This window comes from Malus sylvestris, chromosome 10 (assembly GCF_916048215.2).
Source record: "Malus sylvestris chromosome 10, drMalSylv7.2, whole genome shotgun sequence".
NCBI classification, from domain to species: domain Eukaryota; kingdom Viridiplantae; phylum Streptophyta; class Magnoliopsida; order Rosales; family Rosaceae; genus Malus; species Malus sylvestris.
In genome coordinates, this window is record NC_062269.1 from 40,399,093 (window position 1) to 40,413,324 (window position 14,232).

At 37.2% G+C, this 14,232-nt stretch overlaps 1 protein-coding gene and 2 long non-coding RNA genes across 4 annotated transcripts; 1 reads left to right on the plus strand and 2 right to left on the minus strand.

Moving 5' to 3' along the window:
- Nucleotides 1–845: 845 nt before the first annotated feature.
- LOC126587361 (calcium-binding protein KRP1-like) lies at nucleotides 846–10,068 on the minus strand. The gene is made up of 5 exons (XM_050252398.1): nucleotides 9,796–10,068; nucleotides 9,656–9,718; nucleotides 8,976–9,179; nucleotides 8,754–8,855; nucleotides 846–1,301 (listed from the first exon to the last, which is right to left on the minus strand). The coding sequence occupies exons 3-5, from the start codon at nucleotides 9,155–9,157 to the stop codon at nucleotides 1,016–1,018; spliced, it is 570 nt and encodes a 189-aa protein (XP_050108355.1). The 5' UTR covers nucleotides 9,158–9,179; nucleotides 9,656–9,718; nucleotides 9,796–10,068; the 3' UTR covers nucleotides 846–1,015.
- Nucleotides 1,295–10,709, plus strand: LOC126587363 (uncharacterized). 2 transcript variants are annotated; one of them, XR_007611043.1, is made up of 3 exons: nucleotides 1,295–1,457; nucleotides 2,155–2,223; nucleotides 10,174–10,709. It is a non-coding gene; the product is annotated as an uncharacterized LOC126587363 (long non-coding RNA). The 2 variants fall into 2 exon arrangements; XR_007611044.1 differs by lacking the exon at nucleotides 10,174–10,709 and adding an exon at nucleotides 8,478–8,921.
- LOC126587362 (uncharacterized) lies at nucleotides 3,356–4,854 on the minus strand. Its single transcript, XR_007611042.1, has 2 exons — nucleotides 4,711–4,854; nucleotides 3,356–3,977 (listed from the first exon to the last, which is right to left on the minus strand). It is a non-coding gene; the product is annotated as an uncharacterized LOC126587362 (long non-coding RNA).
- Nucleotides 10,710–14,232: the final 3,523 nt, after the last annotated feature.

The window sequence follows — 14,232 nt, forward strand, 5'->3', positions numbered from 1 at the left end:
CCTTGTTATTATGGGTTAAATAGAATAGCATCATATGTTATAATCATATTATGTGTTAATATGTATGGATGAGATCACAAAGTTGATGATGTTCCCACTTTTAGTAATATCATATCAACAAAATTCACTTATAATATAACACTTATTTTAAAGTGTTGATGACAGTAACTTATTGATGATGCACTTAAATTGGGGGAAATTTTTTGCGTGTGACAGTCCTTCGATGTCAAGTATTATAATATGAATTGAGGATAGAACTAATATTTTTTACTTATGGTATCATGGATAAAATACATACGTTATGACACAAGTAACTTGTAACATAATGTGTTAGTTTGATGGTGTTGCCAAATAATTATAATTCTTGAATTGTGTAGGATGACTTTTATAAAGTGTGATCATGTAAGAATTGCATGGAGTTGAATTCATTTTTCTTTTTCTTTATTGAGAAAATAAGAACTCTCTAATACTAAAATTTGGAATTCCACAAAAGTGCCTTTACTTTCTTTGCAAGTAATACTTCTAGTAATTCTTTCCCACCACCAAATTCAAACGGTAGAAGAGTATCCCTGTGCATTTACCTAATCAAAGTAAATAACAAGACAATCCCTAATGTGTATTAGCCGTTAGTTTACCTAATCAACATCTGCGAAGTTTTGCCCGCCGAAAAGAAAGTGATGTCTATGCAAAATTCCACGTAGTACCTCCCCAAAATGAACATGAAAGGAAATTGCCTATCAATTTTGCTTTGAATGATATGCTACGTTTCGTACCTTCCAAGGGGGAAAGAGGCAGCATACAGCTGCAAAATTGAGTACATCCCTACAACTAAGAGTCCATTCAAATTTACATGAAACAATTTGGCGTATTATAATATGGAATTTAAGAATATATACGTAGTAATTAAAGAAGAATAATTTCAAAGATATGCTCAAAAACTACAGAAAATGCAGATAATAGCCATGAAAAAAATATACACGCCCTAATACAACAATAACAAAGAAAGAGATCCTAACTAGAAGTCACAGGCAAGAGCTTCCTCCAAAAAGTCTTTAGAAGTTTCCATCAAAGCAGGACTCAATCTAAACATGAGAGTGCAAAACTCCATCTCATTCAAATTCCCATCACCATCCAAATCACCTTCTCTCAGCATGCACCATAACTCCTCGTCACTCATCCCATGAAACCCCAATAATGCAGAGTGTCTCTTCAAGCTGTCAAATGTGATCAGGCCCTTATCTCCGTCCGTTAAAAACCGCAACCCGTTGGACAGCTCCTTCATGGACCCTTCTGCTCCCAATCTGATGGGTTTGAAACATTTTAATGCATAAGAGACATTTTGCGAGGCTTGGCATGTCGTGATCGACGTTTTACAAGGAAGACATGTCATGACTGACATTTTGTGAGGCTTGGCATGTCATTGGCATGTCTGGAACCAAAAATATGCCGCAACGAAGGTACGAATGCTTTAGATTATTAATTTGTTTTAGGATTTATGACTGCCAAGGAAGATTTTTTACAAATGCTAATTGAGAATACATAGAGTCAGATCGGGTCGGGATCCTATTTGTTTGTGGTTTGGCCCAGCCCCAGCCCGCCCCTCGCCACCCGCCCCATTATTGCTTCAAATATTTTTATGACCCTCCCCAATTCCCCCGACCCGCGGTTCCAGTCTCACCATTGCACTAACCGTTAGATTTGGTTTTAATGAAATTGTGTGGCCTGTGATTTAATCTGAACTACACAATTTCATTAAAGTCAATCCAACGGTCAAGAAGGTGTCCCTATATTTTTTTTTTTTGAAAAATGAGGATCCCACTTGTTAAAGGATCCGATCTTTTAAATATCTAGTTTGATTTTTGTCTCTATCTGCTTCTCACTTCATTCCTATGTGCTCTTTCTTACGTGCTCTCTTCAATTGTTCAGCCATGGCGCCCATACTCACACTCAAACAGAAAAAAGGGTCTCTTTCAATTTCTCTACCCCACTCTTTCTCTTTCAATTTTCATTCCTTCCCTCTCTTTCAATTATCAATATTTTTTTTTAAATTCTCAATTGGCGAGGAAGAAAGCAAACGATTCCACTCTTTCTCTTTCAATTTTCATTCCTTCCATCCCTGTCAATTATCATTTTTTTTAATTCTCAATTTTGTAGTATCTTAACAACAATGACGAGGAAGAAAGGAAACGATTAGAAGAAAGAATGAAGGATTGGAACCATTTTGTAAGTTTGCTTCTTTATTATTTTATTTTAGTTTTAGTTTCAGAATACGTTATCCATGAATTTTCCTGTTTTCTTGAACTTGTGTATTAATTTTTTTTGTTTTGTTTTTTTGTTTCTGTATTTTGTTTAAATTTTAATTTCAGAAAGAACGAAATCTTACTAAGAAGAAGCATACTTTTGTCAGTCTTGCTAAAGTTGGGGAGATGTTGTTCCTAAAACTAAGTTGGAGACTCATTAGTGGGTTATCATACAATACATACGCACAACACGAGTATGTAGATGTCTATGGTCATAGGACACAATTGAGGATATTTATGACATACTCTCAGCTTCACTGGCGAAACCAATGTCGGACAGCTTCACTAACCAAGGCTAGTGTCGATGTGTTATGTTTATTTCTTCTCTGGTATAACTTAGAGTCGTACAGCTTCACCTTCGGGTGATGGGACCTACCATATTTCTTCACTGGAGTAACTCAGTGTCGTACAGCTTCACCTTTGAGTAATGGTTATGCCTTCGGACGAATATGATACCCCTAGTTGAGTACATCATTGATGTGTTTGGACCCAAAATTACATCATCGGCCCGTGCAATCAAGGCCATTGAATGTGCATAACTCCCAACCGTCGGATGAAAAGGTAAAGATAATTTTGTTATTAAAGGATAATATTATGGTTTTTATCATAATTATCTTTTAATAATGATTTATCTTGACATTTTCTTATGAAAGATGAAAAATATATCTCCAAGCTGGAAACAGGAGGCACAATTCAAATTGATTTGGATGTTTGGCGTGTGGATGTGTGGTTTGGATCAGTTTTGGTTGATAGATATGCATGCATACGATAAGGGTGAAGTAAAAATGGTGATGTGCTTGGAAAAATGATTCTACACATGGTGGTGATAAGATGGCAACAATTATCTTACTGATTATGCTAAATGATTTAGCATATTAGTATATGCTTTTGTATCATGGGCCATAATGTGGTTGTTCATGGAGCCAGATTCACTCAACATGGATATTTGGGATAATTAGCAATAAGAAGTCTAAGTAGGCTTAGGCTTTTGAGAGTTTGAATTTCGGTTGGTTTCTATGAAATCATCAAGGCCACGCCAAGCGAGATCATGCATATTTGAGAGATAATATTCCTATTATTTTGTAACTTACGACGGCAATCTCAGGGTCACTGCTGAATTATAAATACAGAGGTAGTGGCAACATAAAAAAGCATTCCAATTCAACACACAAATTGCTATGTGCAAAGCTTCTTAACAACTCTGAGAATTTTATCCTTTTCCCATTTCTTCTCACTAACACATCTTCAGTTTGAATAAACAGCACTGTGAAGGCAACCGGTGACATTTTCAGTTTGGATAAACAACACTGGAGTTGTAGAATCAGCCGATCGAGAAGCACTTTTAGTTTGGATAGACAACACTGCTTTGAGATCGACTGGTTATTTATCCAAGTCTTGGTCAACAAGGATTTCCGAGTCCTTGTTGCTAGAGGTTATCTCATTAGCCTTCTCGGTGAAGTGAGGTGTTACTAGGTTACTACATTTGGCACATTGAAAGCCGGATTTGGAATTGAACTTTGCAGAACTAGCAACCTTGTCTTCAGGCTCTAGAACCCGAAGGTCGAGATGTGTTTCTTCCTCGGCCGCAGTCGCAAGATCGAGAAGTCAGCATCGTGCCCAACGCGACATCAACACATTTTACTCCTCGCCCGAGCTCGGCTGATGAGTTGGCATACCCTGCACACAACCAAATGACGTAGTTAGCTTATTAATTACTCGGCATGCGCGCCACGTAGGCTTGGTAGTTTTTAGGGTCAACAAGATGTTTTACGGATTTGCCTTCGGACGAATATATTGTTATTACTGACCACTGGTTTACACGTACATGTTTTACGAATGTTTTTCATGGCATGCTAGAGTTTTCAGAAAATCTATTATGTAGTACTATATGAGCTTTCAAATAGGGGATTAGTATCTTCAGAAAGAAAATGGTTTTCTTATTATTGGTATAATTATTATAAACTTGGGTCCACCCATCTTTTGTTTTTGCGCCCCTTTTAGGACATAGTGACAAGGAATACAATCCGAGTATCGAGGCATTTTCCTACCAGTGATCTTGCGTTCTTCCACTTGTGTATGATTTCTTTATGAATAAATGTAACTTGATGTCTTATCTTTGACTAGTACTTCCATTTAGTGGTATGCTATGAACATATTCGTAGATCTTTTATTTCGGATTTGTAGCGGTTAGACATTATGTTTCGTTCATGTTTAATTTGGATTATTATTATTGCCTCTTAGCATTTGCATATTCCTTATGGTTATTGTTGTTGCATGATTTTTGATTACTTGTTCCTTCATGTCCTCACAAATTCATATATTCATGGCTTTCGTCACTATCGAGTGGTGGTCAGCATATGCCATCCAATTGTCATTGGATATCTGGTTGGAGCGTGTCATCGAGTCATACCTTTGATCGGGTTTCCATCCAACGCTGGCTCGACGTCGGCCACAGTACCTGCCCAATTTCCAAACTGCCCATTTTCGACCACCATTCCCTCATCCACAACCACACCCTCTGCAACTTGATTTCCACTTATACCGTTATGTCCCCTGCCAACTTACAACACCAGTACCACCACCAATACGTACCATCACCACCACTAGTAACGCCACTCCCACTCCTAGCCCCAAACCCCAATCTCGATGCTTACCTACCCAGCTTCCACTATCGAGTCCAAGCTCGACTTGCCTCTCCAAGTGTTCTTCCACGCCAAGCTCACCGAGTCCAACGTTGTCCTCAAGTAGGTTGACTCGTAAGCATGGAAGAAAATATCCAAAATATCGGCGATATTTTCGTTTTTTTGGGTTATCGATATTTTAATGAGTATCCAATAAGTTTTCGTCAAAATATCGCGATATTATCGATAATATCGCGATATTAGCTATAATATCGCAGAATATCGCGATATTATGCTATAATATCGCGATATTAATCCAAAAATTCCTGAAAATTTTGAAAAGTCTCAAGTTTGAGCATGGAGGGGTTCGGGGGTTCGAACCCTCCCACTTAACTCCTTAAGGCCTTAACCACTATACCACTTGTGTTGTTGTGATAATATGCTACAATATTAATATATATGCTTTTGTTTTGAATTCTTTTTACAAGAAACAAATTTGCACGTTTTCCAAATTTTTTGTGGTATTATATTTTAAATTGTGTTAATTAATTACTTAGTCAATGGCATGTGGTTTTTAATTTTTTAATTTTTTATTTGGTCACTTACATGGTAGGGCTGGAAAAAATTCCGGAAAATCCCAAACCAAACCGAAAAAGTCTCAAACCCAAATCGAAAAATCCAAAACCAAAACCATCCTGAAGTTCAGGAATCCCATCCCGAAAAATACCGAAATTTTCGATATGGGATTGGTTTCCAAATCCCATTTGTTTGGTAATCCCGAAAAATACCGAAGTATTCGGTTTCCTATTGACTTTTGGGTTTTAGTTCTTGAAAACCATTGTCATGGTTGCTAACTACTCTTCAAAATACACTCACTCTACACATAGAGATGATGAAGATAGTGAAAATTTTGAACCTCATAGGAACTCTATGTGGTACTAAGTCACTCATGTATCTTACCATACAATGTATAAAGTGTAAAATATTGTACTAATTCATTATATATAAATGATTATGGTGTGTTTAGACTTCTTTCATTAATTTCTACATATTTTCTACACTCACAATGTTTGTTAGCTCGCTATATAATCAACTTGATAATGTTAAATTCATCATGCAATGCATTTCCTTCCAATTTTTTGTGATAAACTAATAGATAATTGACTAAATAAACATCCTGCAAAGTTTCAATAAAAATTTCCAAGTTTTTCTTACAATTTCCGTGGTTTCCATGTAATTTTTATCGATATCGATATTATCCCGATATTTCCGTGTTTTCGGACTACCGATATTTCCGATATTTTCTTCCTTGCTCGTAAGAGATGTCAGCTTGGACGATGACAACAAAATGGGTCTTGTTGCCGAAGGTGCAATCACTCGAATCGTGGTAGTTCTCTAAGGTGGGTCCCCTAACAGCCGCACCGTGGCGGTGACGATGCTGACAAGCTTAGCCGTGGTAGAGGTCAACAAGGCCACAATCGGGGCATACCCGTATGCAATTCGGGCTCTGGTTTGGCTCTTCAGGGTCGGCAAGAGTCGAAAGCAGAAAACGTTTTGATTTAGTTTAAAACGCTTTAGTTTAGTTTATCTGTTTTAATTAGTGAACTTGGGTTTTGGGGGAATAAAACGGTCTCCACAGTCCTTCTTCGTTCCACTTTCATCACCAATTACTTTGAGAGAAATTCAGCTAAGAATTTTCCAGTAAGGTTTTGTGACTCAAAGGATTCTCTGTGCATGGTAACACTGCACCATTCTCATTGTGCACGTTAACACTACAACATTCTCCAAGAAAGGTATTAAGCTTTTCATCCTCCTCCCATTCTCTGTTTTCCTTTCGACATTCCTTCTTATTTGTAGTTTGAGGAAGAGAGAGGGTTCTTGACAGTGAAGAAGTTGATGAACTTGAGTTAAGAAGGAAGAATTGGGTTGAATTTGTAAGTAGAATTCTTGAAGTTTTGTTATTTAAACTTTATCCATGTTTCCTTTTCCATTGAATCGCTTTCTGCTTATATTTGTATTTTCAGACAAGAAAAATGTCAAAGAACCTGAGGATGAAGTTGTTTCGTAAATCTGGGTCTGTGGAAAACTAGATGGTTGATCATCCGGATGATCATAATCTCCTGAAAGTGCTTGATTCAGAAAAGATGAAGGCAAAATGGGATGGTGTTGGCCCGACTATGGTTTAGTCACAGGACAGTGGAAGAAAATGGCCGAAACTGTACTTTTACTGACAAACAGTACAACTTCGACCATTTTCTTCCACCCTCCTATGACGAAACTGTAGTCGGGACAATACCATCCCATTTCATCCTTTCTTAATCAAGCACTTTCAGGAGATTATGATCATCCGGATGATCAACCATCTGGTTTTCCACATACCCAGATTTACGAAACAACTTCATCCTCGGATTCTTTGGCATTTTTCTTGTCTGAAAATACAAATATAAGTAGAAAGCAATTCAATGGAAAATGAAACATGGATAAAAAGTTTAAATAATAAAACTTCAAGAATTCTACTTACAAATTCAACCCAGTTCTTCCTTCTTGACTCAAGTTCATCAACTTCTTCACTGTCAAGAACCCTCTCTTCCGGAAACTACAAATAAGAAGGAATGGCGAAAAGAAAGGAAAACAGAGAATGGGAGGAGGATGACAAGCTTAATACCTTTCTTGGCAGTGCCATTGGAGAATGTTGTAGGGTTAACGTGCACAATGAGAATGGTGCGGTGTTACCATGCACAGAGAATCTTTGAGTCACAAAACCTTACTGGAAAATTCTTAGTTGAATTTCTCTCAAAGTAATTGGTGATGAAAGTGGAACGAAGGAGGACCGTGGAGACCGTTTTATTCCCCCAAACCCAAGTTCACTAATTAAAACAGATAAACTAATTAAACTAAATTAAACCGTTTTAAACTAAATCAAAACGTTTTCTGCTTTCGACTCCTGACGAAACCGTAGTCGGGCCAACACCATCCCATTTTGCCTTTGTCCTTTCTGAATCGAGCACTTTCACGAGATTATGATCATTCGGATGATCAACCATCTGTTTTCCACAGACCCAAATTTACGAAACAACTTCATCCTCGGAAACTTTGACATTTTTGTTGCCTGAAAATACAACTATAAGCAGAAAGCGGTTCAATGGAAAAGGAAACATGGATAAAAACTTTAAAGAACAAAACTTCAAGAATTCTACTTACAAATTCAACCCAATTCTTCATTCTTCATCAGCTTCTTTGCCGTCAAGAACCCTCTTCTATTTCGGAAACTACAAATAAGAAGAAATGTCGAAGTGAATTCAGTAGTGGAAACTGAATTCAGAGCCAGAAAAGAAAGGAAAATAGAGAATGGCGGAAGGATGAAAAGCTTCGTACCTTTCTTGGCGGTATGAAACTTTTCATCCTTCTCCCATTCTCTGTTTTCATCCTCCATTAAACACTTGGCTAGTACCATCAGAACTGGGCAATCTGTATTTAAGGTAATTCTTTATTTATTTTTATAAGTTAATTTTTGAACGAACACTTCTGTAAACATGCAGCGTATTTTTGTATACAGAAAGAACCAAAGGCCAAGGAAGAGGTGGAGGATGAAGATGCTGAAGGAGATCACTAACCAGGTGGATTATTTGCTAACTTGTGATCTAAAATCAAAGTGCTTTTCTTGTTTATATTGCATTGTTTTGTTGATATCATGTTTATATTGGATTATTTTGTTGATGTTGAATCCCAGGTTAGTGCTTTGAAATTGATAGGTTATATGCAGTCCACATCCACACTCGTAAGTATCATAGACCGAAGATTGTAGGAAGCATATCAGCATAAAGTACACGACCTTTTGAGCCTGCGAGGCAACTGTTTCAAGTCGATCCTTAGCATCCCGTGCTTTCGACTCATCAAAGTTGAACTTTCTAGACGCCTCCCATAAAATCCGTACCTGAAAAGCAATACCAAAACTTATTTCTCAAAGTCCAACACTGGATTGAAAAATTGCAAAAACAAATTGGAAAATTCGAAAGAATTAATAAGGCGGTGGGATGTTGTACAGGGTTGGTACCTGGAGCTTGAGAAATCAAAGAGCTTGCCAGTTTGGGAAAAGATGATAACAACAGCTTCAGATTCACACAGAATCCATAGCTCTCCAGCTTTCTTCAAATCCCCTCTTCTCCTCTTTGAGAAGGTCACCTGCCTTGCTCGCAAGTAGTCGATCTTCTTGATCTTGATCTTTTCCCTCATCATTTTCTCCAATTCTTCCTACCCCCTTCAGAAACAATAATTCAAGTAAAATAAAATAAACCAACCACTTCGAATTTCCACATATATATATATATATATATATATGTCCACAAACTCAAAAACTACCTGATATTTTCTGGGTTTCTGATAATTTTAAGGATTATTGACCACAAACCCTAGCATTTCAAATCTAAATAAGTAAAACAAAACCCAGATCAACCCACCAACCACAATCAACTGTCCAATATTTCGTATTTACCAAACTTGACCAACACCCAAAAAAAAAGAAAAAAAAAGAAAAGAAACTCCCTAATTTTACAAAATACAATCAAATCAATAAAACTCAGATGATTTCATGAAGCAAAAAACAAATTCAATCAGAGGCAGAACCATATAAACCCAGAAATAAATTCAAACAGTCCAAATTTCTGAAACAACATATGACCATAGAGATTGAGCGGAGAGGACCAAACAAAACTCTAAAATCTTGAAATCACTCACCTTAACTAGATAGGGATTTGAAGGCTGCAAACAAAAGCCCCAAATCCGAAGAACCATGATTTCCTAAAGTCAAAAATAAAACAAAATTAAACACTATGATGGGGAATCCAAAGCTATAAACAAAATCCCCAAAATCATACCGGTCACCACGTCCTTGTCTATGGAATCCGACGGAACCCATGCTAGTGAACCCCTTTGATTTTCTTTTGCTAAGCGGGAGAAATGGAGGGTGAATCGGTGTTGTAGCTGGTTGCGAGATAGAAACTGAGAAGTCGATGGAAAATAAGGAAATGAAGAGTCCAGAAGAGGAAAAGAAGAGCAAGGAAGCTGGTGGAACACCCCAGCTTTTTCAGCCGGATTTGGATCCTTTCCTGAGCAAAGGGTCCGAATCCTGCTCACCAAGAAACATGAACTGTTGGATCAAAATCTAAAAGTTACAATTATTATAATTTTTAAAGAGTGTTTCTGTTTGTAATTGTTGAATTTTGATCTAACGATTCGTGTTGCTTGGTCAGTAGGATTCGGATCCTCTGCTCATCGATGACAAACACGTGTAAAACATGGTGCAATTGAAATTAAACAGACCAAGCAGGGCAAACCCGCCATTTCATTACTATTGGTGAACACTACTTTCTCGTGATGAACTGGAATTTTAAATTCCAGTGGAGGAGCAGGTCGAGATGATCGTGTTTGATTTGATATCTATGGTCATCCAAATAGGCAGCTTTGTGCATTTAGCATGCAGATTTTGTGAGGATGGAATCTAATCTGCCTTAACTGATTTTGTCAATGGTAGAGTACTTTTTTTTTTGGTTGAAAAACAGGGCTAAAAGTAAGAGTCCAAATAAATTTGTTTAAAATTAAGGGAACTTTAACAAAAAAAACTTTCGATAATGTTCACTTTAACGAAAAATTATATTTTTACACTAAAAAGTCAATCATGATACTATTTATTTTACCCTTTATTTTGTCCGTATCGTTAAAACTCAAAGTTTTTAAGCTATTTTCATTGGTTTTCTTTAAAATTAAATCTAGATCGTAACATCTCAAGTCGATTCTCACGGATAAAACTAACTAAATAAGAATATGAGGAGTATCAAAATAAAAATTACCTAAATCTAAGTCAATGGTACAGAACTTCATTAAATGAAATCCAAATGGACATAACAATTTATATTGAGCCTTAAAACGGACTAGCATTACAAAAAAAAAAAAAAAAACTGTCATTTATGCAAACAAAGTATGAATAATAGTTTTAGTATCTATCTACAACATTTGTAGAACAATGAATAAAAGAAAGATTTTTTAGCCAAAATGATATTTGATATTTACATAAATATTCACTTTGATCCCTGAGATTTAGAATCAATAAAAGTGGGCCATAAGATTGCCCACTATTAATCATTTTGGTTATTATGTGAAAAATTATGTTAAATAAGGATCAAAATGACAAAATACCCTCAATTTAATAATCAACACGTCAAAATGATTAGACAAAAATTGAGGGAATTTTTGTTATTTTATTCTTATTTAATGGAGATTTTTTATGGAATGATCAAAATAATTGATCGCGGACAAACTCAGAGACGAATTCTATCGATTTCAAATATTAAGGACCAAAATGAGGAGTTATGCAAATCTTTGAAATCATTTTGGCTAAAAAAAACTTTAAAAAATACATAAAAGGTTTCAACACACTTAAATACTCTGTCCAACTAATAGAGCCCAAAAAATATCTAGTAGAGAAAACCCTAAAAGCAAAAGCGAGGGATGACCTGCCGTTGCCTGAAAACTAGAAGCGACCAACGACCAATTCTTACAACACTCACTATTTATATATACGTGTACGTGCATGGAGTGTAAACTGCAATTGATCTGCACATAAATTGCGATAACACATCGATATCGATCATAGGTCTTAATTTTTCCCCATGAGACGCACCAAAAGATTCAAAAGATCAAAACTCACCACCAACACCATCGGCTTCAATCTCGATGATCTCCATGATTCCATATTGGTTGAAATCCTTCGTCGGCTTCCCTGGAAATCCGCAGTTCAATGCATGTGCGTGTGAGCGTTGGTGCAGACTTGTTTCTAACAATCCTTGTTTTGCTGACCGCTTTTTGCGTGTCCAAATTGATAAGCAGAGTTCCGTTAGTCGTACTAGTCTGATCTTCACGAATCCAGGAAACCCGAGGGATTTCCTTACCACGTCCGAGCACCCTTGGGAGCCCAAAAGAGTACTCCGTGGCGACCGGCTGCAGCGCAACTTCTCTTTGAGTTTCCTCCCTTGTTTTCAGGGGCCTGTCAAGACAATAGCCGAAGGGGGTGAACCCATTGTGGTAGCAGCTCACAATGGCTTTCTTTTATGCCCCGGGACGAGATGGGTTCAACAGGATTATTACATATGTTATCTATACACCAAGCAATGGGATGCCCTTCCTCGCCCTCCTCAATGCACCAACAAAGTAATCGTTGGACTCATGTGCAATCCCTACAACAACCTTGGTGATCGCCGTGTTTGTGAGGATCAATATGGGTACAGGGTTGTGCGAATAATTATTCCAGATGATGATAGAGATGAAAGGTATAATTCATTCCTCGGCCAAATCAAAGCGGAGATTTTTGCTGCAGAGACTCATAAATGGACAGAAAGAGTAGTGTTATACCCAAAAAAACACAAAATTTTGTGTTGGTAATTTGGTTTCAAGGCAAGTGGCAGTTGTTTTCAATGGAATGTTGTACTTCTTGAGCACCGACGGCTTTGTTATTGGTTTGGATCCCTACTCCAACGACGACAACTGTATCACTCCTCCCGCGAGTCTTACTACTACTGCTACTGGTGGATGCGAAGATGATGGTAAGAACTATATTAATTGTCATTTCATTTATAAGCCTGAAGGTGAAGATGCAGCAACATCTGACTTGCTAGGTGTGTGTAGATGGTCATCAGGACCTTGTATGCGAACGTGCCAGCTCGCTAAAGATAGTTCAGATTCCTTTCGTGATCTGTGTGTTTGGGATTACGAGCAAGATAATCCGGCTGCAGCAGGCAAATACTTTTGGAGCTTAATTGGCAGAGTGAACCTGAAAACAATGGTTACGCTTAATCCGCTCTCCATGAAATGGACTCTGGACCACCGCTTTTATAACGGCGTACGTGTGCTTGCTTTCGACCCAAACGATGGGGATATCTTGTATCTAGAATTGTGTCAACACATTGTCATGTTCGACGGTGCTGCAGGAACGCTAAACGAAGCTTGGAAAACTAAGGTTTCTTATCATAATCGGGCCGAAGGAGATTCTGTCTTCCCACTCGTGCTCCCAAAGTGGCCGATTTCAGTCCATGGACACAAACAACGAGAGCAAGCTAGCTCAAGTAATTCAAGACTGCCACATTAGCCGCCCTCCCACCTGCCATCACCATGGCTATACTTGGTTTGAATCTCATGCTAAAGAGATTAAATTGTAGACTAAATTTTTGAACTAAATAACATGGAAGTTGATGATTGTTTTATTATTTAAACGTTAATAAATGTGTTCATTCTCATAAGTGGCACATCATTTAGATTACAAATTTAATATTCCTAACATTTTGTCAAAGTCACTCTTTAAATATGTGAGACAACCCACATCATAAAATGCATTTTTTTTTCCTCGTTGAATTCGACTATGGAGAAGGCCAGAAGCCTCCAGAAGCCCAGAACAGAAAGTCCTATTGAGTAACAGGATAAATTACCCAACCAGAATGCTAGCTAAGTATCCTTCGTTTACCTTTGCCGATGAAATCAAGACAACTTGTAACAGGCCTCATTTTACATGGTCTATTAACTAAAAATTTATGATTATTAATTCTTTAACTCATCAAAATGTGCATCTATGATTATTTTCATCAATTCTATTGAAACTTCCGTCAAAATGAATCACGTACACGCACACGTAAGGCTGAATTAAGGAGCAAATATGGAAAATCAAATGAAAAAAATTGTAGCAATGATCTTTCAACTTTAATCCAATTCAGAAATGATCTCTCAGTTTGAACCCAATTGGAGAAATGATTCCTCAACTTTAATCTAATTGTAGCAATTGTCCTTTCAACATGACTTATTTTGACAAAATTCTAATGGAGTTGATGAAATGGACCATATCTGTATATTTTGATCAATTAAGGGATTAATGGTCATGAATTTTTAATTGAAAGACCATTACTCCAATAGAGTTAAAATTGAGACACCATTTCTACAATTTTCTTTTCATTTTGTGAATAAATTTGTATTTTTTTTTCCGTTTCAATGATATTCTGTATATACTAAAACCAAACTCCGGTGCCATTGTTCTAGGGCAGTGTGCGGACCAAAATGCCCCTGCTTTTTTTTTGTTATTTAAACTTTGCCCTTCAACATTTTTGTCCGGTTCCTTTTCTTTCCTGCTTTCTGCAGTGATTCCTTTTCACTGCTTTTGGTCCAATTTTTTTCCCACTTCTTTTGCTTCGCTTCTTCCGTAGCCGTTTGCTCTCCCCTCTCTTCGCCTCTACTGGTCTCAAAGTGGATAGTTTTGTGGTGAGTTCTTCTAATCT

Coding starts and splice junctions, on each gene's coding strand:
- LOC126587361 (XM_050252398.1), bottom strand. CDS start 9,157: ATGATGAGGGAAAAGATCAAGATCAAGAAGATCGACTACTTGCGAGCA. Junction 8,856..8,975: donor TTTGATTTCTCAAGCTCCAG/GTACCAACCCTG, acceptor ATTGCTTTTCAG/GTACGGATTTTATGGGAGGC. Junction 1,302..8,753: donor TTGCCTCGCAGGCTCAAAAG/GTCGTGTACTTT, acceptor CAAACCCATCAG/ATTGGGAGCAGAAGGGTCCA.